At 39.6% G+C, this 15,325-nt stretch overlaps 1 protein-coding gene across 1 annotated transcript; it reads left to right on the top strand.

Annotated features, from left to right (window-relative positions):
- The first annotated feature begins 1,228 nt into the window (after positions 1–1,228).
- On the top strand, positions 1,229–7,408 carry SERPINB1 (serpin peptidase inhibitor, clade B (ovalbumin), member 1). The gene is made up of 6 exons (XM_010012424.1): positions 1,229–1,396; positions 3,338–3,475; positions 4,330–4,447; positions 5,080–5,222; positions 6,082–6,249; positions 7,007–7,408. Exons 1-6 carry the CDS (start codon positions 1,229–1,231, stop codon positions 7,406–7,408), a joined length of 1,137 nt encoding a protein of 378 aa, XP_010010726.1.
- Positions 7,409–15,325: the final 7,917 nt, after the last annotated feature.

Raw genomic sequence — 15,325 nt, 5'->3', positions numbered from 1 at the left:
AAACCATCCGGAAGGTGCGGCGCTGTCAGTAACTGAAACTGTGCTTTTGGGTTTGTGTTTGGATTTATTCTATTGTTTTGGGTTATTTTGTTTATCATAAACTAGATAAAAGAACGTTGCAAAGGTGCAGGACGTTTGTCTGTCTGGCAGTGGAAGCAGATAGTGTTGTTTTGCAGTTCCTGTAGAAAGACTGTAGACTCCTCCATGTGGTTGGGCAGTACTAGCGACCGTTTCGTTGGGCAGCTTCCCTGGTTGCTGGGGCAGATGCCTAAATCCTACTTCCCAAGTGGAACTCCTTGAGGAAGCAAGCTAGAAACAGTCAAATGCGAAAGTCCTGCTGCAAGCACGCAGAGGAGAAGCAGGAAGCTTTTCCAACCAAGCACTGCTGCTGCTAGCCTGTGTGTAGGTTTTTGCTCCTGGCCCGGCCCTTGCACCTTCCACCCTGCTCCAAGGGCATCCTAGGAAGCATCTCACCAAAATTAATCCATGCTCCAGCTGTGCAGTGTGAGGCCTGAAGCTCTGTCTGTTCTGTACTTCACTTCTGCCTTTGCTAGCTGGTATGTCACCTTCAGCTCTCAACACCCCAGGCTCTGCCTGTGTGTTGGGGGCTGCCCAGCCCTGCTGGGGCTTAGGTTTGTACCTGGCTGAGGCAAACAGGTAGTTCACTTGTTCTGGGCAGAACAGGCTGGTGGAGGTAGCAGCGCTTTACACTGCTGAAGGTAAGTATGTGCCTAAGCCTTTGGCAGCATTGACACCTTTTTGTGGCATGAAGAGGGTCAGCTTGCTGAAAAGTGTCCCTGAGCAGTTACTGTGAATGTTGTCTCTTCAGGATTTGAGTAGAAGAGCGGGGTGAAAGCAGCTTGAGTGAGCTCTTCAGGGTGTGCTGGGTCTGTGAGGCTGAAGGACTTTAACTTGCAATCCTGACAGCACACATACTTCCAGTTTCAAGTTAGGAGGCAAGGAATTTTTTTAAATAATGTTATTAAAGTTATCATAATAGAGAAGGTTGGGATATATAAGTGAAAAAAAAATAAGCTTTTTCAATGTGACTGAGGTTTGTTTGTTTTTTTTTTAATAAGATGCACTGAGAATGAAATTGTTGCTGTTTCTGTACCCAGCTGCAGCAAGATTAATCCAGCCTTTACTCTGCAAGTCACTCAAGGTTAGGTTAGGTTTTTGACTAGTGTTATCAGCGTCCTTACTGATGTTTTATTTTTCAGCTATAACCATGGAGAACCTGTGTAATGCCAACACCAGATTTGCACTTGATCTGCTCAGAAGATTTAATGAGACCAACCCAACAGGCAACATTTTCTTCTCTCCTGTCAGTGTCTCTGCTGCTCTGGCCATGGTCTTTTTAGGGTCCAAAGGTAATACAAAGGCACAGGTGCTGAAGGTTAGTAAAGAATAAGTAATTCTCTTTGGCTTTATGTTTTATTTCCATTAAAAATTGTTGTGGTTTAGCGGAAGGAAGAGGAAAGGTTTATGTTGTTTTTACGTGCTCGGGACAAGATCTCTGTCATGCTCACTGATCTTCCTTGGGCTCTTTTCTGCAGCTACCTCCTTCCTGCCCTGCTCCAGAGCCTGCTTTCCATATTTCCTATGACCCCTGTTTCTCATTTAATTTCACTTGTTAATTCTTGAAGTAGGAAACTGATTTCATTAATTAATCGGTGTCCATTTAAATTGATCGGAGTTTCCAGCAGCATAGTTTTTGTAAGATGTTTTGACACAGAACTCTTGCTTTGTAGTACAGGGTCACCAATGGTATGCTTATTGCTAATAATACAGATGTGTATTTCATAAGAAACTTGATAGTAATACATAGTTTTGTGTGTAAAGTGTAACAAGTATGATGCTACCTAAGTATCAGTATTTTAGTAGCAGCTAGGCACTCGGATATCTTGGGTGAGCTGAGCCCACATGCTTATTCTTAGGTTAGGTAGGATAGTTAAGAAAAATAATTACAAATTGCAAAAATGGTGTACATAGGAGTGCACCAGTTTCCCATGAGCCTCCTGCATGGAAGGGAGTTAGTCACTATTATTTTCCCCCTTGATTAGGCTAATGCCTGCTAGCACAAAGAAGGGTGTATGAGGCTTCTCACTGCAGTCATCATCATGTGTTTGCCTATGAATAATTTCACCTTTGTATTCTGGACTTGAGGAGGAACTGTTCTGTACTGTTGAGTTGATGCCTACTGAATAAGACAATAAAATTATGTTCTCGCTACTTGTACAAACAGACTTTGAACATATATTTCATGTAATCAAACTGACAGCCCCACCTAGGATAAACTTACTGTCAGCAGAAGTCATGCAAAAGGAACTTGGGGGAAAAATTTATTTCAGCATAGTCACCTTCAGTAATGCATGTTCCTGTACCATAATGCATTACTTATGAGAACATAGCTAATTAAGGAGGTAGCGATTGGTAACTGTCAAGGGCTGTTCTCAAGCACATAGGAATTTGTTTCCATGATCATAATCCTATTTTAAGTTGCCTCCATGATGTTTTTGCTCAGTTATTCATATGTACAACGTAGCTTGCATAAGGGTGGACAGCAAGGCCTGACCAAAAGCCCAGTAAGATAAAAGAAGGGCTTTCCTTTGAGTACAGTGGCTGTATCACAGCAGTCGTCCCTACTGAGAAATACATGGTGCAAGTTTGAATGTGGACATCTCTGCTTTGGTGTAGCCTTCCCTGTCAGTGAGGTCTGGCAGCTTCTGCTGTCATATCTGTAAGCCCTGGCCAGCCAGTTTGCCTCTGGGAAAGGAGGTACTGGTGAAAAGAAACTGCAGTAGTGCATTTGATTTTTAAGATGATGCAGTTTCATGTATACATATATAGCAGTTATATTTTCATGAAACCGTAAAAGAGAATTGTTCCAAGTTTTCTTGACACCTCACCTGTGCTAGTTTTGATTGTATGTTCTGTAAAGCAAAACCTCAGGTTCCCTTGTGCAAAAGGGGGAAGCAAGAAAACCGAAGTGCCTCTATTGGCATCATCTCTCTTCAGCTCCCCACCTGAGAATGAGTCACTGTGTCCCATGGTCCATGGAGGGGAGGCATGCAGATGTTACATGGGTAGGACTTGGGGTTATGATCTACAGCTTCAGCTGTCACTGTGTATAAACCAGGAGTTTAATACAAGTGGCTGATGGGCAGAGTAGCACCAAGAAACAGTTTCATTCATTTTTCAAGGTTTACAGAAGTCTCTAAGCAGCTTCCAGCCTTTTAGCTTTCTTCAACCTACCTATCTTCTGGATCAGATACAAATATACTGTATTGTTCTTTTAAGAGTATTTGCAGCAGCTAGTTCACTCCTTTTATTTCAGACACTTCATTTTGACAAAGTTGAAGATACTCATTCAAGATTTCAGACTCTAACTATGGATATAAACAGAAGCAATGCTCCCTATCTCCTACGGCTTGCCAGTCGGCTTTTTGGAGAGAAGTCCTACAGCTTTTCGCCGGTACGTTGGTGCAGATCATGATGGTATGGTGGAACCTGGTGGGAAAATGCAGCTATTTGAATGTTTATGGAGTAGAAATATTTCTAGATATATTTCTAAACATTACTGGACAGTCGACAAGTGTGTTGCATACATGCATATGCATTTCCATGTCTGTAGGCATCTGTGCATCTCACCTAAAGGATGTTACACAGCAAACTCTTTTCATTGCTTGTTTGGTTCAGCTGCTCTTGGGCTCAAGAGAAATATCACTTGTCTAGGTTCTTAGTTTACAGTAACTATCACAACATCTCACTCTTGCAACCAGCTTTTTAGGATGCAACCAGCTCTTGTGTCTGTTGCAATCAACTTTTTAGGATGCAACCAGCCCTGTGTCTGTTGCAATCAGGTTTTTAGGATTTTCATTGGTCTAGTACAACATTACTTAAATGTTTTTGAAAACACTGCATTTATTTGGGAGGGGATGCCTAACATGTCTACACAACATGCCTCTTCACCAGTGGAGTATACCTTTGCGTACACCCAGGTTGCTATTTTTATCCCTCTTCAGCCCTTTCAGAGAGTTTTGTTTTATCCTAGCCGTGCTTGAGCCTGTTTCAGGGGAATAACAAGTAAATGTTGTAACACCTGCAGTAAGCACCCCATCAGCTGTGTATGTGGCAAATGTACTGTCAGGCTTACTCTGAGAGGGGGAAAAAACCCAACCCATCCTCAAACCCACCCCAGGCAGCGCAATGTTAGAGCCCCGTCTCAGAGCAGGTGATAAGCTGTTTGACATGCACCTTATCTACAGCATAAAGAGATGTTTTCCTGTCTGCATACAATGAAGCTATTCTTATTGTTCCAAAATCTAGGATTTCCTGACTAATACTCAGAAATTCTATGGAGCTGATTTGGCTACAGTTGATTTTCTTCAGGCTAGTGATGAAGCCAGGAAAGAAATTAACCAGTGGGTAGAAGAGAAAACTGAAGGTAAATGACTTTGGTTAATAAAGTAACCAGCAGTGTTTCACACTTTGGGAGCAGGAGAAGGCCCTTCTACCTTCAGAACAGTTTAATTTTGCCCTGGGATATTCACTTGATGTATTGACAGAACCAAATAATACCTAAGCAAGACGTTTAAACAGTTCTGTAAGTGCTGATACTTTTCCATTGTTTATGTTGAGGCCAGTGAGTGCAGGAGAGATGCCTAAACATAGATTTATACCATTGAGTTGGAGATCCTGTTTTAGACAGTCCTGGTTCATATTGATTATATTGTATATATGTATTTCTAAATCCTGTAATTCTAACTGTGTGTGTTATCTAGTTTTTGTATGATGAGTCGTATGTGGCAGTTTAAGCTAAAAATAATACATATTAATCTAATTACTGTATAACAAAAGTGACAGTAGTGTTTACTATTAAAAAGTATGGTGAAGAGGTAAAGAGACAGGTACTGAAACACACCTTATTACAGGAATGAACTAAAGTTTTATGTTTGCAGTATTTTTAAGGCATGAGTTTCTTCATGTATGTTTTGTATGGTTTCATGTATGTTTTATGTACTATCACCTTGTCACAAGATTTTATTGTGACTCTTTTTTTTCCCTGCCCCCCTGAAGGTAAAATCCTTAATCTGCTGGCTGAAGGCTCAGTTGATAACATGACCAGGCTTGTACTGGTGAATGCTATTTATTTCAAAGGGAACTGGGCAGAGAAATTTAAAGAAGCTGACACCACTGACATGCCATTTCGCTTAAATAAGGTAATACAGATACATCTTGGTAGTATATATCTAACAAAAAGGTCAAATCATACAGGTGCTAAAGTGGAGCTTTGCTTACAGGTAAAATAATAAAAAAAATCATAGACTCACAGAACGGTTTGGGTTGGAGGTGACCTTAAAGATCATCCATCCAGTTCCAACCCCCTGCCATGGGCAGGGACACCTTTCATTACACCAGATTGCTCAAAGCCCCGTACAGCCTGGCCTTGAACACTGCCAGGGAATGTAAATAGAAAGCCTATAATGAATGTTTTCAGTTCACCCCAAAGAGTTTTTTATGGATTTTGGTATTTTTCTGTATTCAGGAAGCTATTTGTTGTCTCCCTTACCAGAATAGCATTTGAGAGAATTCTCACATATAGATTAGGACCCTGCCTGTGACTAGCAGAGTTTCAGCTGCCATGAACTATGCCTGTTTGTGATGTTAGGTAAGCAGTATTAAAATGATAGCACATTTTGGTTAACCCCCATTTTCTTGTTCTGTATGCTACTTATGTTAACAGCATTACAAGATACTACATACAGTCATCTGCTTTATGCTGAACAAAATTAGTATTTGTTGACTTTTAACATCCTTTTTGGGGCCAGAGTAATATGTACAGCAACTCAAAGAAATAGTTTCTCTGAGGACTGTACTACAGAAGCCAAAGAAGAACCAAATTTAGTAAAAACTCATGTCTCAAGATGAAATTGTTATTAAATGGGCAGTCAGGAGTTTGGCAAAGACAGTTTTATAGTCAACTAATACAATGAAGGAAAAGTTTTTGGAAGAATACAATTTTTAACTTGCTTTTTTCCTGTTCTTAACTGTTACTTTTGGTAACTTCTGTCTATCCAGAATGAAAGAAAGACAGTGAAAATGATGTATCAGAAAAATAAATTTTGTTTTGGGTACATCCCTGAAGAGAAGATTCGTGTTTTAGAGCTGCCTTATGATGGAGAAGAACTTAGTATGATCATCCTGTTACCTGATGACATTGAAGATAACTCCACTGGACTGCAGAAGGTGACCCATCTAAGCTAATGCAGTTATTTAATGGATAAGTTCAGCCATTTAAAACTAAAGCCTTAATGAACCCCTGTTCTCAGAGCCCCATATGTATGGAGCATGTCTTTAGACAATCCTCTGCTAGCACTGCAATAAAGAATATGTGCATGTGCCGCATTAGGAAGAGAAGTTGTGTTTTGGTTTTGTAGCTTCTCTTTGTGTCCTTTGGCTTGCTGAACCATGAGGGAGACTGCAAAACCAAAGTTAACTATGAAAATTAACTTGCCTTGCTTATTTTTTATGACATAACTTTTCTCTCATTACCTTTGGAAGTCTTTATTTTCTTAGCCTTGATGTAATGAGACTGTTTTCCATTAAATGACCAGGAACACATCAGCTGCTTTGAGCTCTCTGATGATTAGTTTTGTTACTTGTTGTTAATTTTGTAATTTCATTTATTTAGATTAAACAGTAAGAACAACTGGGTTTAGTTGCTGTCAGTTCATGTTTCTCCTTTCTGTACATTGCAGCAAGAAGAACATTTCTGCACCACTCTATAAAGTAACAATTGCACTGACTCCATTTAGTTTTAATAGCATTTGTAGGATCTATATGGAGATCTATATGGAGGATCTATACCCATCAAAGATACGGGTATGGTCATTTTTGTATAGTTGCATCGTACTTATTTAGTGCTTTGTAAAGCCTTGTAAATGCTACTGAAAATGAAATATTTCTACGCTGGTGACATGTAATGATCTCTTTTTAATTCTAGCTGGAAAAGCAGCTTACCTTAGAGAAGCTCCAGGAATGGACATGTCCAAAGCACCTGTATTCCACTGATGTTCGTGTGCATTTGCCAAAGTTCAGGCTAGAAGAAAGTTACGACCTTAAATCAGATTTAGTTGCTATGGGCTTGGTGGATGTATTTGACAGTGGTAAGGCTGACTTGTCAGGAATGTCAGGGGCACGTGACCTCTTTCTCTCTAAAATTGTCCACAAAGCTTTCGTAGAAGTGAATGAGGAAGGCACAGAAGCTGCAGCTGCCACTGCTGGCATTGCTATGCTCTGCATGGCTATCGAAGAGGATTTCAATGCAGACCATCCTTTCCTTTTCTTTATCCGCCACAACCCAACACAAAGCATACTTTTCTTCGGCAGATATGCTTCTCCATAAAAGAGAACTTAGCATTTGCAGATGAGTTCCTGCTATAGTCAGTGAAATCTTAGCTCCTGAATGAGTTGGATTTTGATGTAGAAAATTAACGCTCCTGTCCTGAGTTCCTAGTAACTTCGACTGAGATTTGCCTTTCCCATAAAACAGTCCCAAAGAAACTAAGGAGTAATTTATTTTTCTTAAAGACATCATCTTTAATAACAAGGAAAATCTTAACTGTAGGCAGAAGAAATCTTTTGAAGTTGGACTAGAAACACTCTTGGAAGAAACTTGTGTCTTTCAAAGCACAGAATCACCCTGTTTGCATCCTTGCATGGGTTTATCTGTGTTGACAGCCCCCTGTTGTAATAACAGTAATTCATTCATTCCTTATGCACAACTACTAGGATGTTCGTGCAAAGCTACTCCTCCCCTAAAGTCTTGCTTTTCAAAAGCACTTTGATAAAATACTTCTAGGCACCAAAAGCCAGATTCCTGAACAGCTGTGTTTACCTAGTTCTGTCATGAAATAGAAGGTCAGATAACATTTGTTTAGAGACATGTATTAATAGAGAATGGATTAAGCTATTTAAACAAAAGTAACCCCTTCTAGTCATTAGCCAGAAATCTTGCAATACAGCTTTTGAATGAGGAGTAGAGATTAATAACTTTAGGTGACATTTTTAAGGAGGACTTCAAAAATTTATAGTCTGGTGCCATTTTAGTTACTGAAAATGTGTCAGGGCTTAGAGGTTTTAGGTGCTTGAAGCTAATGGGTATCTTTTGTGCAAGTGCAGAAGCTTTCAGTATGACATTTATTTCTGGCCAGAACCTATGTGACCTTCAAAAAATACTTCAGCTTTCCAGAGGATGATTGTACACAATCTGCAGCAAAGGTCTGATGTATCTCTATATGTACAAGGATTCAACATTTACTGAGCTGACTTCCACTACTCTCTACACACAAACCTTTTGTACTGTTCAACAGCCTTATGCCTGGGAGCCACTGTAATTACATACTGTTAGCATTCAGTGTTTATTCCTGGAGGGTATTTGCTTGTATAATGTGTATCTTGGGTACTTGTAAACCGTAGGTCTAAGTGGGGCACAATAATTTCTGTAATTGCAAACTATATATGAATTTTGTCTTTAAGGAAAAAATAAAGTGTCATCTTCTTAAACTTGTGTTAAAAGGGAAACTTCTGCATACAATTTAGTATTACAGGGTACAAAAATAACTGTCCCCTGAGGGCTAGCTCTAAAGAAAACCACTGGTGCAACAGGTATGATCAGCTGTATGAAGTCCTTGGATTGTTCAGAGTAGGTGAAAGTGCATGAAAAACAAATTACTTGGTAGAAAAGATGATTGCGTGAACCATCAGCTTTCCCTGAAAGTGTAATGACCACAGCTGCTGGCACCTACAGTGAACAGGAAGAGAGCAACAGTTTATATGAAATGACACTCGGTCTGTACATTAGTAAACACGTTTCCGAGTGTTGGTAACACCTCAGTTGCAAAAGTTCTGGTGAAGATGTAAAGGAGAGTGTGTATTGCAGAGTGCAGATATGAATGTAACCGTTTCTGTATTGAATGCTCTGAAAACTCGGTGCTTTGCAAATAAGTCAGAAAAACATTAGCACAAAACCCATGTAAAAATGTGGAATGGTTTGATATTTGCATTAGTTCTGGGTTTCTGGGCCTTTGTCTTCAGCCTTTTAGCAAATAAGGCTTCTGCTGCCAGAGACAGATTTTGACTAAGTAAGGCTCAAAAGCTCCGTTGTAATTACATCCTTATCTTTATGTGCTTAAACTCAATTAATGCGTGCAAGATATATGATGTCTGAAGGCTTTTAGGGCTGTGATTACCAGGAGATCAGAAGAAAGATAAAACTTTGCATGATAGTACAAATCAGTGTAGCTTTATGAGGAAACTCGTGTATTTATTACTCTGGTCTCAGTATTCAGTAACTAACAAACTGAACTATTACATTGATTCAAATTTGGCTTTCTACAGACAGGATGGACAAAATAAAATCTCAGCAATTAAGAATCTCAATAAAGTCAGCTTCACATTCAACCATTAAACCCCTCCCCAAAACAACAAGCCTACTGGCAAATATTATTCTCCCATAATTCATGTCCCACAATAAGACAGTTGTGTTTTCCTTAATACTCCTTCCTATTCCTGCACTTCTGTCAGAACAAGTGACTGACAAGGGCTGACTCCAACAGGGAAAACTGGAATGCCAACTGTACGCACATTTCTAAAAGATAAAATGCTGCTTCAACTACTTCATGTGAAGATCTTTACAACAGGCTTTATAACAATCCAAAATTCAGAGCGGTATTTGCTCACTGTGGTGTACTGAGTAAGCCAGACTTTGTATGACTGCTACCATACATAGCCCTTTGACTTCAGTAATCTAAAACAAAATAACCCACCACTGCCACCACTTGGCTGCTTTCTGTCTGATTCATACAGTTTAAATTGCTCTTCCTAGATAGTAAATACCATAGTGTGGATAAGGAGGACAGTTATTACTGGGTTTTAAGTCATCTTGTCCTAGAGATAAATTTACATAGATGAGGAAACTCAGAGGATGTTTGGTAATACTTTCACTGTTAAATGTTTTTATGTAGCTACATATGACCAAAATCCTGGTAAAGTTCATAAATGTGATCAAGTTTCCAGCTGTCTTGGAGACAGATACTTGCCTTTTTTAATATGGTTTCATGAGAAAGGAATAATACCAGTGCAATTCACTTGAACCTATTGAGAAAAAAAGGTGCCGTTGACATCATAAACAGGCTTTTGGGTTGTTTGGTTGGTTGGTTGTATTTTTCTTACTGTAGTGAACCTGTCTAGCTTTGTCATGTCACCTTATGGTACCAACTAAATACATACTCTTATCTATATTCATTAAGGGGCATACGCAATCTCTGACTACTTAATAACAATAGAAGTCAAAAACCACAGCCATAATCCTGGAGAGCTTAGCCTGTCTGGAAACATGCTGAACATGCACAGTGTCTGCTGGCAATTCAGACGATGAATTCATCATGTCAGCCAGAGAATGTTGTATCTTCAGGTTAAATGGAACTTCAAACAACCAGCTAGTACAATCACTTTTATTTTTAAGTCATATCATGGAAGATGATGGTAATTTTGGCCAAGAATTCTTTCTCAACATGAGAGAAAACACTCACAGAAAAAAATGCAACCCAGAGGTTAACTGAGGATTTAAACTCTTTGTACATGGGAAAACAGTACAAGTAAAGTAAAATAGAAGTCATGATTTCACAGAAATATTTAGTACAAAAGCCTGGACAACTCCATACCAGCCGTATCATCCAGTTTTTCATTTGCAAGAGTCAAACTGGCTAAATAATAGAAGCAATATTCATTAGATAGATAGATAGTTTTCTAAAAAACTGCAGGAATTCATTTGGGGCATTATTGAATTGACATTTCTGGCCTTGCTACTTGTATCATTGACACTGACATGTTACTATTTGGAGAAATAACTTACATCAGTTCAGGCTGTTTCTCACGTGTACTGAATTACCCAACATAGAATCATAGAACCATAGAATAGTTAGGGTTGGAAAGGACCTTAAGATCATCTAGTTCCAACCCCCCTGCCATGAGCAGGGACACCACACACTAAACTATGTTGCCCAAGGCTCTGTCCAGCCTGGCCTTAAATTCCTCCAGGGTTGGAGCATTCACAACTTCCTTGGGCAACCTATTCTAACATGGACTGTGGCATGGCCTTTCTCATGGTCTGCATTATTTCTTAATGGAACACCTTGTATAAGAGGAAAAGAGATTGTGGTACTGCAGATTTTGGTGGTGCTCCTTACAGTGGAAGCAACTGTCACCTGATGGGATCCAAATCTCATCCCCAATTTTGGGTGGCACTGCAATATTTGTTATTCCTTTAAAGCTCTACAATCTGAAGATAAATAAATACACTGGTATTGTGACTCTTCAGAAGCAACAATTATTGCCCTTAAGTGAGCTTCAAAAGGTAAGCCCTGGGGACTCAAAAGCTAGAAAACAAAGAAATACATTTCACTGTTTATTTCATTCTTTCATCTTTTGCTTTTGGAGCAATTTCACTAGGAGATTAGTTTCTGCTTGTTGAAACTATTGCCAATCCTACATGGAGACTTTATGTACTATCCTGAGAAGAAACGGATGTTTTTGCCTTGGGACTGTTTCAGAGGGACTGGAAATGGTGCGGGTTGAAATGACCATTTGTAAGTGCATCTGGTCCTGACAGACTTTTTGATGGGGCATGGAGTTCCTCAAACAGCGGAGGTGACCCTCTTTAGAGAGCTCCCATCCCAGTTCTGTGATTTCAGTGTCATGGTCAGTGCTGATCACAGTCCTGGCTGCTTGGATTATTCTGGACCAGTGTTTCAGAGGTGCCTCCTCACTCCATTACTCCTCCATGTAATTTCAGCTACATCTGTGCAAACAGGAGTTCTCTACCCCTGCTTCCACCTCGACCCACGTGTTCCTCCACACAGCACTCTAAAGCTCCTAAGTGAGCACCAGACAAAATCCCTGGCTCAAATCTACAGGTTATCAAAACTTTCCCTAGCCTAGACTTGTATAGAATCAAAGTCCATTAACTTTCCCAGGTGACCCTATCATGATCACGCCTTGCCTTATTTCTCCATATGCCTTTCAAAGGACTACCAGGATAAAAATACTAATCTAATTAATTAGTGCATTAATTCAAACAACAAGGAAGTTCCAACCAAGGAGCAAAAAGCAGTGAACTATGGGTTAAAAACATGCAAATACACATAAATGAAGCTTGTAAAAAACTTGCTCAACTTTGAAAAGACACTTTGCTCAAGCTTTCAAAACCTACTGGTACTACCAGCTTCTGGGCCTCATCAAATGCTGCAGAGATATACCGAGCCTACTGCCAGTTTTATAACCCACTGTTTAGACAAGACAGGGCACCTGTTGACCAAAACCTTTGACAATGTGTGTCCAAGCCCAGAAGAGAATAGTTGTGACATATTTTACAGCTGAATTATCTTGGTAGTTGCAACTTCTTGCAATATATAAAAGCTAACATTACCAAGAGGAAGAGTCTGAAATGTCTCACGAGTAATTCTAAACCTGTCTTCACACTTTGCTGATATTCTTCATCACTAAATCTCCTGCCTAGCCTACTCCATAAGCATGCACCAAGAATGTCCTCTAATACCTGACCCAAAGAGCAACATTTTATGTCCTCCAAATACCATCCCAGCAAGGCAAAATAAACCCATGTTTTTGATAACTGTCTTCAGTGAGGTAAACTGGTCTTGAAAAAGCAATTATAGCCCACTAATTGGTTATAACTAATCTATATATCCTCCCTTCTAGAAAATGACTTCTCATAGGCATGCCACAGAATGTAAATGGTAGTATCTAGGCCCTTGCAGATTTGGAAAGCCTTGCTTCTACCTTCTGAACTCCACCAAGTCTTTGCCAAGTGCAGACCACCACAGAGGATTTTCACCAGGTCCACTCTGAACACTCCAAGCTGCTCCAGAACAGGGGGTACTAGACAAGCAAATGGGGTAAAACACACAATTGTTGGTCTGTAAAACTTCTGTGCAACTTTTGCCGTAACAGCTAGGACACAATTTGTTGTAACGAGGGAAGTTTGATCAGGTCTTACATAACTAATAAGCTGTAAACAGAAACTTCATGCTTTGAGTAAAGATTTCTGTCAAACCCAGGCAAGAAACTACAGTCTGGGGCTTCCCTTGGGTAAAACTTTATAGTGAATTAGATTTAGGCATTAGTAGGTACTCACGAAGTTAAGAACAGCTGGTGAGGTGATCCCATTCTTTTAACTAATAGAAGAAAATAAGAATGAAAAAATATCTCAGACTTCATTGACCCAACACTTCTAACTGCCAGTTGTATCACAGGGAAGCACATCAACCTGTGGTACACCTGTAAGACAGAAAAACATGTTTAAATTTACCAATCCATTGATTTGATTTGTTTTTCAAGCTAGGGTCAGCTTGCAAATCATGGGCCACTTAAAGAAACATTTACATCAATTCTCTGTGTCTTAAGAATTAAAATGAACATTGGTTGATAGGACAAGTAATTTTGCCAAGAGTTTTATGGATTACTATAATCCTTGTTTTCATCTCTGTTCCCATTTTTCTACATATCTTGACAGAGCAGAAGCAAACTCACAAGAGTAGTTCCTAACCTGCAAAACCATCCTGCTGTGAAGAACAGGGGCACTTATTTGAGGATGGAGAACACATAGATATGTTTAAAGAATCTGACTCAAATCCTCTAACAGTACACAGTCATGCAACTGGTTTAAGTTCTGAAACATTTCAGTCACACCATAGTCCTTGGCTTAAGTCCTACATTTTTGTCATGCAGAACTTAATATGATCGCTACCAAGCTGGGAGCCTCACAACAAAATGAATCTCTGATATGATTACCCTTTGGCCAAGAGAAGACAGTAATCGGAAAGTTTTGCAGGTTGTATATTGAAAACCTTTGATCACGGCCAAGGGCCAGCAATCTATCTTGAAACATAAGAGTCATCAGTTGAATTTCCTGCTGCAGGAAAGTTAAAGTTGGCTCCTGGACTTGGAACCACATTCTCAGACCACAGACCTCCTGCTCTGTAAAAGTTGCTTTGAATGAACTCCAGATGCGTGGCTGTGGCAACCTCTTCTGATGGAAGCTCCACACAATACCTCTGCTGTCAAGAAATACCTGCCTGCAATTTGTGTGTACCAGGTAGCTGGCTAGGTCATATCACATATGTAGCTCCGGAGAGGTGCAAAAAGCTCCGTGTAGCTCCAATGCAAAACAGTTTTCCTTTGCCAAAGAATTAAATATTTATTTACAAATGAAATCAGGTAACTGAATAGTAATTTTTAAAAGCTGTTAAATGCAATACTGTAAATCTGAAATGAAGCACCAGTTTAGCAAATGCAACACATCAGAAAAAACCCAAATGATTCAATAAAGAAAAAACTAAACCTGTGATACTTAGTCCTTTTGGAGGAGAGTTAGTAACCTTCTAACACTTCTCAGGGAAAACAGCACAGCCACCTCCTTCTTTTAGCAGAAATGTGGCATTCTTAGTCGATCAGCAAAAGATCAGAAGGTATACATAAAGCATTATAAGTTTTGACCTCATCGCATTTCATAAACTAAGCAGGATCAGGACAGGAATCCTTGAAGTCCATCAGCTAACTGGTATAGACCCAGTAAAAATGTAAGGCACTTACCAAGCATGTAACTGCACTGCTTTACTGTGTAGGTGGCACTTTTCAGCCAAGACACACATTCTTAATCACTGGTGGCCACTATGACAAGCGTGGACAGTTGCCCCAGTGGCTGTTCAGCACTTCATTAACGAAAATCTTCTTCACTAATTACCTGCTGTAATTCTAGCCAAACATAGCCCTCTTCTGCTTCCCAACTGCTAGTTAAGCACAGTCACAGGCAGTTTTAGCAGTTACTGGCTTTTCAGCACACTGGACCACAGCACCCTTAAGGAGGATTGAGGAGAAGAAAAATAATCACCACTTAAGGAATGTTGTCAACTCAGAGACACTGTCACAACTATACATTCTGCTTGCTGAAGTGTTCAGTCAGCAGCAATCTTGGATGGGGACACATTTTCAGTAGTAAGACAAAGCCAAATTCGCCATTATATCAGCATGCCAATTTGTGTCTCTAAGCCTTCCAATGCAAAAGTAATGGAATTCCCAATTCTTAACTGGAAATGTGTGTTTCACTAACAAGAATCTCATTTGCAAAAGCACTTCCTAAAACATAATCACACAATAAAAAATGTAAGTGATACAACTTCAAAAACTAACATAATTCAGCTATTTTCATGACTATTCTACTTCAAAATTATTTAAAATTGCTCTG

This window comes from Nestor notabilis, unplaced genomic scaffold (genome assembly GCF_000696875.1).
Source record: "Nestor notabilis isolate BGI_N333 unplaced genomic scaffold, ASM69687v1 scaffold21640, whole genome shotgun sequence".
Taxonomy (NCBI): domain Eukaryota; kingdom Metazoa; phylum Chordata; class Aves; order Psittaciformes; family Psittacidae; genus Nestor; species Nestor notabilis.
The sequence above is the reverse complement of the archived record's forward strand: the minus strand, read 5'-3'. Positions and strand labels throughout refer to the sequence as shown.